Below are 11,033 nucleotides of genomic sequence, written 5' to 3'. Positions count from 1 at the left end.
TAATTCTAGTACTATCGTTTCAGTTTTAAAATCTCTGATTTCAATTATAAAAAAAGTAAAATTAAAATTGACTGTTTTTAGGCGGTTTTGAAACTGCCGCTTTCGATTTTATTTCAATTTCAAATCAAAGTTAAATAATATATTTTCAAATTTTTAAAATGTTTTTTTAGATTTACAGGTTGAAAATAATGATAATAAATATTATTATTGAAAAAAATTAAATCAATTTAATAAAAATTCTTCAAAATTACTTTAAAAATTATAGCAAGACAAAAAAAAAAAATATATTGTGAGTTTTTTTAAGAACATATTTTTTATGATTTAAAATCGGAATATCCAATTTCAAACCAAAACGATTGATTTTGATTTAAAAAAATGAAAATTCGAAAATGAACCTTAAATGTATTATTTCAGTTATAATTTCGACCAAAACTAATGACTATAATTTAATATTAATTCTGATTTGAAATCGAACCATCCCTTTGTTAGCCACAAATTTGTTCCTCTCTCGAAGGGTGTGCTCTCCTACTTGGCCTATGGATCCCACGGCCGATGGCAACTTTGAATTGAATAATAAATATTAAAATATAGAAAATCTGGATCAGCTAACTGGAATTCAATCTTTCTAAAAAGTAAAAACCCATCAGACTGCTAAGTGGTAACAGGTCGCCATGGCAGCCGAGATTGAATCAATAATGTCAAAATCCGTCCAAGAATTGGCCATCGACGGCGAAGAATCGCTGGAAAAGTACATCCAAAAAGGAACTGACAGTGGAAAGTTGAATACTTCTGTTTCGTTGATAGAGGTTCCTATTGTTGATATTGGTCTTCTCAAATCTCCATTAACCAGAACAGAGGAGCTTCACAAACTCAGATCAGCTCTTAGCTCTTGGGGTTGCTTTCAGGTCCTTTATTATTCTTAAATATCATTTATCTTAATTTGAGTATAATCACTGCATATAGATTAAATTCTTAAGTGTAGATTGTGATTTTATCAGTACATTTATATTTTTTGTTAGTAAACTATATAAGTAGAATCACTGCATATAGATTGTATTTCATAAATATAATTACCTGTATGTGTGCAGGTAATAAATCATGGAATGACAAGTTCATTCTTGGAAGAAATGCGTCAAGTTGCCAAGCAGTTTTTCTCACTACCAATGGAAGAGAAGCAGAAATACTCCCGAAAAACTGGCAGCATGGAAGGGTATGGAAATGATATGGTTCTTTTAGAACATCAAATACTTGATTGGACAGATCGTTTATATCTTACACTAAACCCAGAAGACCAGCGACAGCTCAGATTTTGGCCTGAAAATCCTCAAACTTTTAGGTAATTATCTTTTCAAACTTTTAAAGCATGTGCAGGGAAGCTTTCAAACTTTAATTAATTATTAACTCTGCAAAAATTGAGATGTGCAGGGAAATACTTGATGAATTTGCCAAGAAATCACAGCAGATAAATGAAATTCTGCTTAAAGAAATGGCAGGGTCATTAGGGTTGGATGAGAATTGCTTTTTGGATCAATACGGAGAACGACCACGCGTTACTGCAAGATTTAATTACTATCCTCCATGTCCACTGCCTGATAAAATTCTTGGGCTAAAACCACATGCTGATGGATCAGCACTCACCATTCTCTTGCAAGACAAAGAAGTGGAAGGTCTTCAGTTCTTGAAAGACAATCAATGGTTCAGAGTTCCCATCATTCCAGAAGCTCTTCTTGTTAATGTTGGCGATCAAGCTGAGGTAAATACTAAAATTTATTTGATATTTTTGTTTGACTTACTGCTGAAAAATATGCTATGAATCTATTTGATAATGTTGCTTGATTTGCCATTGACAAAAACATTCTGTTAGAAATATTAATCAGAAGTCATTAAGATTTGTTCTCGAATCGATTTTATACATATGTATGTATGTATCTTGGATTTTAGAATTTTCAATATCAAGTTAAGCAGATTTTGATTTCTTTCAAGTCTTGAATATTCGAATAATAGTAATATTGGAATATTTGTGTAGATAATGAGCAATGGAATATTCAAGAGCCCTGTACACAGGGTGGTGACCAACACAGAAAGAGAGAGGATGAGTGTAACTGTATTCTGCACCCCAGATTCAGAAAAAGAGATTAAACCAGCCGATGGGCTAATCGATGAAACAAGACCAAGATTATACAAGATAGTGAAGGATTATGTTAGTTTTTACTTTGAATACTACCAGCAAGGGAAGAGAACAATTGAAGCAGCAATAATCTAATTTTCTTTATATACGTACTTTTGGTTTCTTGTACTCTCAATTTCTTCTGGTTTCTATGAGTTAAAGACAACAGAAACTGATTTCTCTAGTATTTGTCAGAACACTAACAAGAACCGAAACAAAACAGAACATGATTACAGATCCTTGAGTAAAGAATTGTGTTAGAAATAAGAAAATGAACAAGAACCTGTACTCCAGAGAAAATGGAGCTTCTCTCTTTAACAAAATGGAGTTCCAGAAAAGCTAATCAAATAAATGATAAATGGAGTTCAGAAAAGCTAACAAAATAAATGATATAAGGACCACCTACAAGAAGAAATATGATGACCCTCGAACAACTCTGAAAACTGAACAAGAAGAAATGATCAAAACTGGTGAGTGAAATTAACATTATGTAAATCAATGGCTACAATTGAATGTTCCTCGCTTGACCCTGAATTAGAAATAATTGCTTCAACATCCTCAAGTCTTTCAAGAGCATTAATCCAGGTCCATGTCGTTTCATCAGCAATAGGTGCCTTAAACAAGTTTGAGAATTTTTTACACATGGCTACAGGCACGTGCACAATGTTTTGAGCACTGCCAATGTTTTCTTTTCTTCCCTGCTGATTCACTTTGTTTCCAAAATACGACAACAAATTCCAAGGTGTATCTTTCAGAACATCTTGTAAACCTCCAATATATCACTTCAATAATAAGTATTTGACAGCACCTATAGATAAATAATACATGAAAAAAAGTATTGTAATTGCACTTGTAACATATTAATCTATTACAAACCACCAAACAGCCTTTACAAAATACAAATGTATCCATATGGAGGCAAGTATACGAGGAAACTGAGTATCATCTGGATGATTAATTAAAAGAGAAAGGGCTAGGAAAATGACTTGGTGGTCATTTTGTTATTTAGTTTCCTAAAACAGCAAAACAAGTTGCCACAACAAGAGAAAACCATAAAAACTGGTTCTCCTCTGTCTTATCACCCATTTGCCACTGTATAAACTTTCAGTTCAGAAAAATAGAAATGGAAAACCTGAAACAGAAATTATACCAAACAGGCCCTCTAAGATTTTGAGGTTTTTAATGTGGTAATGATGAGGAAAAGATCCAGACTAAGTTTAGAAAAAAGAGAGAGGGAGGGAAATCCTACCAAAATGAAAGATTGTGAAACCGTCCTCAGTATAATAAACAGAAAACATCAAGTAAATCTACATCAGCTGCAATTACCATAGACACTCTCTTTCACCAAAATAACTTCTTTATTGGCATATCATTGACAACTGTGAGACTGATTTTCTAGATGGTAGCAAAAGGCATAGGTGGACAATTTACCAATTCTGTGAGGCATAAATCTTAAATTATTTAAATATTAAGAATTTCCAAAGAGGATGCTGGTGCAGCATCATTTTGAGGTAATTCTGACGCCAGCGCTTCGACCATCAATACTTGAGACTTCTCCGCATTCTCAAACAGTCATGCAACCGCCCAAAGAGCTGCTTCTTCAAAGATTCAAAAGCCAAATCCAATCTCTCTAGCTGCTCCATTGCATTTGCATTACACATGAACAATCCATAGTACAATGGCAAAGAACTAGCAGCGGCAGAAATAAACCAAAAAAGAAAAAATTGCAAAAAAGCAAAACTAGTACTGAAGAACCAGCAAGGGAAGAACGCCACAACAATCGAGGCCGCCGGAACAAGAAACGTCGACGGAGCTTGACGGAAATAGCCGCACGCGCCGGCGCGTGAAGAACGGCCAGAATCTTCTGGAGGCGCGTGTGCACACGCGCGTGATCGGACTGCGATGCGGTTTGGACGGAGGGCCGATCGACGGTCGCACTTCCTTCTGAGCCGGGCGGTGACGATCAACTCCTACTCCAGGCGGTACTGGGTGTATGTCAGTCCACTCGGAAACCGAAACTGTTGCTGAAAAAAAATTCACGACGACGGCTCTGATACCATGTTGAAAGAATATTTCGTATTTCTTTTATTGTGTGTTATATTTTCAATCTCTACACCACTATATATATACACAAGATTGTTCCAATATAGGAAGAAATCTAAATAGGAATAAACCTAAATTAGGAAAGATAATAAACCTAAACTAGGAAAGACAATATTGACTTTAATTACAAAGATTTCAACAAGATCATACGGAAGAAATGCTTGAACCGAATCACACGGACGAAGTGGAGCATGAGCCAGATCATACAGAAGAAGTGCTTGAACCGAATCATGCGGACGAAGGGCATGAAGACACACCAAATCAATCGTCCTCCCAAGAGAGTCATATCAAGAAAAGAGCTACCAAATCGCAGTACCAGAGGTATTCCAAAGGCTACCTATGAACCTGAACTTTCTAATAAAGCCAAGTACCCTATGATTAATTTTACCTCTAATTTGTCTGCATCAAACATTGCATTTATGAATCAATTGTCTAGTGTATCAATTCCTAATAGTGTACAGGAGGCTCTAGCTGATCCAAGATGGAAGGAAGCGATGAATGAAGAAATGAAGTCCTTACAAAAGAATAAAACATGGGATGTGGTTGAATGTCCAGCCGGAAAGAAACCTGTAGGCTGTCGTTGGGTATATACAATAAAGTATAATGCATGGTTCTATTGAAAGGCTCAAGGCGAGATTAGTTGCAAAGGGATATACTCAATCATATGGCATTGATTATACGGAGACATTTGCTCCAGTTGCCAAGATGAATACTGTTCGAGTTTTGCTGTCATTAGCGGAAATCGAGACTGGCCATTAAAACAATTTGACGTGAAGAATGCTTTCTTACAGAGAACTATCTGAGGAGTTTATATGGATTTGCCAGAAGGATGCTTGATTGAAAATTCAAAAGGCACAAAGGTTTGTAAATTAAAAAGGGCACTGTATGGTTTGAAGCAATCACCACGAGCCTGGTTAGAAGGTTCACACAATCGATGACAGCTTTCGGTTATCGACAGAGTAACCAAGAGCACACTTTATTCTTTAAAAGGAACAATGGAAAAATTACAGCGCTCATTATTTATGTCGATGATATGATAGTTACAGGAGATGATCCGGAAGAAAGAAGAAGGTTGCAAGAACATTTATCAAGAGATTTCGAAATGAAGGATCTTGGTTTTTAAAATACTTCCTAGGAATTGAGGTTTCAAGATCAAGAGCAGGAATCTTCTTGAACCAACGAAAATATGCATTGGATTTGTTGAAGGAACAGGAATGACGGATGTAAACCAGCAAATACTCCAATAGAAGGAGGATTGAAGTTGTGTGTGGAAGAAGATCAAACTCCAACTGACAAAGGACAATTTCAGAGATTGGTAGGGAAATTGATGTATCTCTCACATACAAGGCCAGATTTGGCATATGCTTTGAGTACGATCATCAATTTATGCATAATCTGGGTAAACAACATATGGATGCAGTAACACATATCTGAGGTACATAAAAGCTGCACCAGGAAAGGGAATTTTGTTCCGAAAAAACTCAACTGAACAAGAAATTCAAGTTTATACGGATGCTGATTGGGCAGGTGATATTGGTAATGATAGAAAATCACATGGATATTTTACATTCGTAGAAGGGAATCTTGTCACATGGAGAAGTAAGAAACAGTATGTGGTAGCTAGATGTCTGCTGAAGCTGAACTTAGAGGAGTTGTACTTGGACTTTGTGAAGGATTATGGATAAATCTTCTTCTTGGAGATTTAGGATTTGCATCTGCTGTCCAATTAGCTTGTACTGTGATAACAAAGCAGCATGTGATATTGCCCATAATCCCATACAACATGACAGATGAAACACGTGGAGGTGATAGATTTTTTATCAAGGAAAAGCTGATAATAATGCCTTGAAGGTTCATAAGATTCAGTCTGAAAACCAATTAGCAACATTCTTACTAAAGCAGTGACAAGTCAGATTTTCTTAAAATGTCGTGACAAGTTGGGAATGTGGGATATTCATTCACCAACTTGAGGGGAAGTGTTGAGATTTTGTCTATTAAGAGATAGATTTGTTTTTTGTATTTATAGAATGTATATCTTTAGAATATCTGATATACTTGATTTGTGTAATCCTCCTTCTTTTACGTTGTTTATCTCCTATAGTTTAGGAACTGATGTATTATATATTAGAGATATCATTCCTTGTAACAGTGAAGTTGATATAGAATGAAATTGTGAAATTCAACTTCCCCCCCCCCCCCAACCAAAAAAACAAAAAAGAAAAAAAAAAATTTAAAAAGAATGATAACATTTTTATCCAAGGTAGTGCAACATTAAGATTAAATCTCAGCAGAATCATAGACTCAAGATGTAAATTAGTGAGGTAAAAGACACAAACAAATCTTTCCTCAACCCTTTTTTACTAATGTCATTTTACTCCGTTATACTAGTGAGTATTTTCAGATGACATACTCGTTCCCTACCATTTCAAGCCATTTTCCCAATTCAATAATCTTGATCATCCAAGCTAAATCAAATCCTATCTTTTACATTTTTAATCAAAAACTAATTAGCTTGTGAAACAGGCAATAATAATAATTCAACTCTCATTGTTGTTTCTTTTCTTTTACTTGAACTAGATATGGGAACTTCTCTTAAAAGATAAAATAGGAAAATAGAACTTAAACAAAGATTCAACAAATAAAAACAATAAAGTAGGTAAGATATCGCCCACATTACTCATTAAAATATCAATCAAATTGCTTTAATACTTACCTTTCAGCTTTTGCAGCAGAAGTCAATGAGTACCATTTCCACGCCCATTCACATAATTCAGTTGCACAATGTGCCCTCTCTCTCCATTCCCAAACAACTGTTTCCTAACAGCCTCATGCAACCTTTCAAAAAGCTGTTTTCTCAAAGACTCAAAAGCCAAATCCAATCTCTCCAACATCTCAAGAGCATTCTTATTATACATAAACAACCCGTAGTAAAGATCAAAACTATCCCCTGCTGTATTCTCAACCAAATCCGACAAACTCTCGTACCCTTTTGTATTGATTGGCGTAGACTCCAATTTCAACATCTTCAACACTCTCCCAACAGTATGTGTAATAAACTGTGATCCTGCTGCATACTTATCTTGGTCTTGACAACTCATTTCCAACATTTTACATCACTCTCTAGCAAAAATATCAAGAAACCTTTTACACCTATCAATTCTTGATTTCTCTTTGCCAATTCTAACATTCTCATACACAAATTGGAGACCATCCCATCCAAGATTGGCACTTTGAGGACCAAACATGGGATGAGCACAAATAATATCAAAATCACTATGTAAAACATCAAGAAATAGATTTTTAGCAAATTATTTAACCGATAAAACATCAACAAAAAATGTATTTCGTTTAAATCTATGTAGAGGTAAAGACTTGAGGACTTCTTCTGTAGAAATTATGGATGTACATAATAAGATAACATCAGGGCGTTGCTTAAAAAAGTCAAGTGGGTCAAGGAAGAATGAAATGCCAAGAGAATGAGCTTCAAGGGAGTGGTCTGTTCTTGAGTGAGCAAGGACTGTGTGTCCTTGAGAGACGAGAGTCTTGGCAAGGAATTGACCGTAGTTGCCAAATCCAATTATGGCTATTTTGAGGAGGTGGGAATTGGAGTATAGCATTTGGGTCGGGTATAATGAGTTCAGTTTGGGTGTTGCCGTAGCTGTAGCAGTGGCGGTGGGAGAGATGGATCGGATGCGGAGAGAAAGAAATGAATGGGTGGACGTGAGAAGAAGAGATTGCGCTCGTGACGGCTTGAGAGGATAGAATGCAGATAGAGAAGGGAAAGAGGATTTTGGAGGTAGACGATGGAGAAAGGAACGAGAGAGCATAATTGTCTCAAGAGAGAGAGGGAGGGACGAAATACAAAACGACAACTTTGGTCTTGAAACGACAACGAAAAGGTCAGAACTTGGGAAAAAAATCTGAAGAATTTTTCCTTGAAACTTTCTACAATGTGACGGAAGCACAGTTGCCGATCACCTGGTTGGTAACGAATGTTTAGTTTGATTATGATTAGTTGATGAGGAGTTGGACATTTAACTAGAAATTAGTGTACTGATTGCATGTGAATGAAATCAATTATGAATGCGGAAAATGGAAATGGTTTATTAATTAATCATTTTCCACATGTTGATATTTCTGGAACAGGTGTCCAGTCGCACTCTCAGCCACCCAACAGTGAGCCAGAAACGAGAAATGTTTATTCTCATATTCGCATGTTGTCCTTTACTGATCACATGTTGTACTTTCTGCTTCTTCTAATTATCAACTTCTTCAAAGCACATTGTCGTATTCTGAATGGCACACTTCTAAATTGCTAATTATCAACAGGGAGCCGAGCCTATTGATATGGCACACTCAACCCAGTTTTAGCCTTAGCCAAGTTGAAAAGAATTGTATAACAAAATTGTATAGCCTTAGGCAAGCAAAGGAACAAGTGCTGTCCCCACAGACCAAGACAATACCCCAATCTGAAGAACTTTACTGCAAAATGAAAAAATGATGATAAGAAAAAATGGGTAAGGTATCATTCATATGACTAAATCAAGAACAAAGGTAAAAAAACGGGTAACATGTCTAGAAGGCTAGCTTTCATTAAACTTAAAGATAGAATTTTAGGATTTTGTCTCTCTCCTGATATCAAAATTAGATTAGTTAAATATGGTCTATTGAGTTACAATTTGTTTTAAAGGCTAACCTATTTCTTGACTTTATTTTCGAAGATAAGGCAAAATGAAACAAGGAAAAAAACTTGTGGGTCAATCACAGGTTCTACTTGATGATACCCGTTGGAGAAAATGCATTCGCAGAGCGAAACTGAAAGCTAAAATTATAGTTGATAGATAGCTTCATGCAAAGTGTTGCTTCTTATTTTTTGAACTGCATCCTGCTTTGTTTATTCTTTCAGTTAGTGGCCCACACTATACAAGTGTTAAGGCATATTGCATTGAGAAAAATATTACTAATCAATGTAGCTCAGATACAGTAGAAGAGCCCTCGTGCAGCTAGAAAGATATATGGACAGCACAAATAGAAAGAATCGAGTTTCCAGGGAATTGAGCATCTGGCACATATACGAGCTGTGCATAAATGAATATCCAATCATCGTGTAACAGCATCTTTTCTTTTGGGGGAGAAGATATAATCTTACAAATAAATGTTGCCAATAAATTTCTGTAATAAATTTTAATACGTAAAAAGTGAAACACTGTACAAATATTAAAAGTCATCGTATACTAACCTGCCACCAAATATCTTAGATAGCCAACCACTTGGTAATTGACTCAGCGCGTACCCCTAAAAGAAGGATGACTGCACTAGCCCAGCGACTGATGCATTCCACCCAAACTTATGAGACATAGGAATAATTGCAATACTCAAGTTTACCTGCCCAATTTAGTAAATGAATTAAAAATGTATAATTTAGTCCCAAAAATTAAAGAACCGATTCGCTACCTAATGAACACTACTTCACTTCTTAACTCTTTGTCCAGATACACAAACGTAATTGATAAGCTTTTCCCTTTCAACTTGACTTGAATAACCATTGAAGGCAGTCAGAAGTTGCCCAGATCATATTAAGGCCACACCCACCACTCCTTAACATAAACATAAATGGACGTTTCTTTAAATTGTCTAACAGAAGATAACAAAGAATTACCTTATCCATATTACAAAAATATCAAATAAATTTTAGTATTTACCTCAGCTTGATCGCCAACGTTGACAAGAAGAGCTTCTGGAATGATGGGAACTCTGAACCATTGATTGTCTTTCAAGAACTGAAGACCTTCCACTTCTTTGTCTTGCAAGAGAATGGTGAGTGCTGATCCATCAGCATGTGGTTTTACCCCAAGAATTTTATCAGGCATTGGACATGGAGGATAGTAATTAAATCTTGCAGTAACGAGTGGTCGTTCTCCGTATTGATCCAAAAAGCAATTCTCATCCAACCCTAATGACCCTGCCATTTCTTTAAGCAGAATTTCATTTATCTGCTGTGATTTCTTGGCAAATTCATCAAGCATTTCCCTGCACATCTCAATTTTTGCAGAGTTAATAATTAATTCAAGTTTGAAAGCTTCCCTGCACATGCTCTAAAAGTTTGAAAAGATAATTACCTAAAAGTTTGAGGATTTTCAGGCCAAAATCTGAGCTGTCGCTGGTCTTCTGGGTTTAGTGTAAGATATAAACGATCTGCCCAATCAAGTATTTTGATAGAACCATATTTTCCATACCCTTCAATGCTGCCAGTTTTTCTAGAGTATTTCTGCTTCTCTTCCATTGGTAGTGAGAAAAACTGCTTGGCAACTTGACGCATTTCTTCCAAGAATGAACTTGTCATTCCGTGGTTTATTACCTGCAAACATACAGGTAATTATATTTTATGAAATACAATCTATATGCAGTGATTCTACTTATAAAATTAACTAACAAAAAAATATAAATCTACTGATAAATCACAATGTACACTTACGAATTTAATCTATATGCAGTGATTATACTTAAATTAAGATAAATGATATTTAAGAATAATAAGGACCTGAAAGCAACCCCAAGAGCTAAGAGCTGATCTGAGTTTGTGAAGCTCTTGTTCTGGTTAATGGAGATTTCAGAAGACCAATATCAACAATGGGAACCTCTATCAACGAAACAGAAGTATTCAACTTCCACTGTCATTTCCTTTTTGGATGTACTTTCCAGCGATTCTTTGCCGTCGATGACCAATTCTTGGACGGATTTGACATTGATTCAATCTCGGCTG

At 35.7% G+C, this 11,033-nt stretch overlaps 1 protein-coding gene and 2 pseudogenes across 1 annotated transcript; 1 reads left to right on the top strand and 2 right to left on the bottom strand.

Annotated features, from left to right (window-relative positions):
* Window positions 1–474: 474 nt before the first annotated feature.
* LOC149492255 (protein LATERAL BRANCHING OXIDOREDUCTASE 1-like) lies at window positions 475–2,354 on the top strand. Its single transcript, XM_089716781.1, has 4 exons — window positions 475–905; window positions 1,089–1,336; window positions 1,426–1,753; window positions 2,027–2,354. The coding sequence occupies exons 1-4, from the start codon at window positions 672–674 to the stop codon at window positions 2,261–2,263; spliced, it is 1,047 nt and encodes a 348-aa protein (XP_089572907.1). The 5' UTR covers window positions 475–671; the 3' UTR covers window positions 2,264–2,354.
* Window positions 2,355–2,495: 141 nt separating this feature from the next.
* LOC149492254 (arogenate dehydrogenase 2, chloroplastic pseudogene) lies at window positions 2,496–8,097 on the bottom strand (annotated as a pseudogene).
* LOC149492253 (protein LATERAL BRANCHING OXIDOREDUCTASE 1-like) lies at window positions 2,496–11,002 on the bottom strand (annotated as a pseudogene).
* Between the last annotated feature and the right edge of the window lie 31 nt (window positions 11,003–11,033).

The sequence above is a fragment of the Jatropha curcas genome, unplaced genomic scaffold, assembly GCF_041381405.1.
Source record: "Jatropha curcas cultivar XTBG-Jc1 unplaced genomic scaffold, XTBG_Jcur_1.0 HiC_scaffold_33_pilon, whole genome shotgun sequence".
NCBI classification, from domain to species: Eukaryota; Viridiplantae; Streptophyta; class Magnoliopsida; order Malpighiales; family Euphorbiaceae; genus Jatropha; species Jatropha curcas.
Note: the sequence above shows the minus strand (reverse complement) of the source record. Positions and strands in the feature narration are given on the sequence as shown.

What these genes read in the sequence shown, in the direction of transcription:
- LOC149492255 (XM_089716781.1), top strand. Translation starts at nt 672, where the DNA reads ATGGCAGCCGAGATTGAATCAATAATGTCAAAATCCGTCCAAGAATTG. An exon ending in GCTCTTGGGGTTGCTTTCAG is followed by an intron (nt 906 to 1,088) that starts GTCCTTTATTAT and finishes GTATGTGTGCAG; the next exon opens with GTAATAAATCATGGAATGAC. An exon ending in GAAAATCCTCAAACTTTTAG is followed by an intron (nt 1,337 to 1,425) that starts GTAATTATCTTT and finishes TGAGATGTGCAG; the next exon opens with GGAAATACTTGATGAATTTG.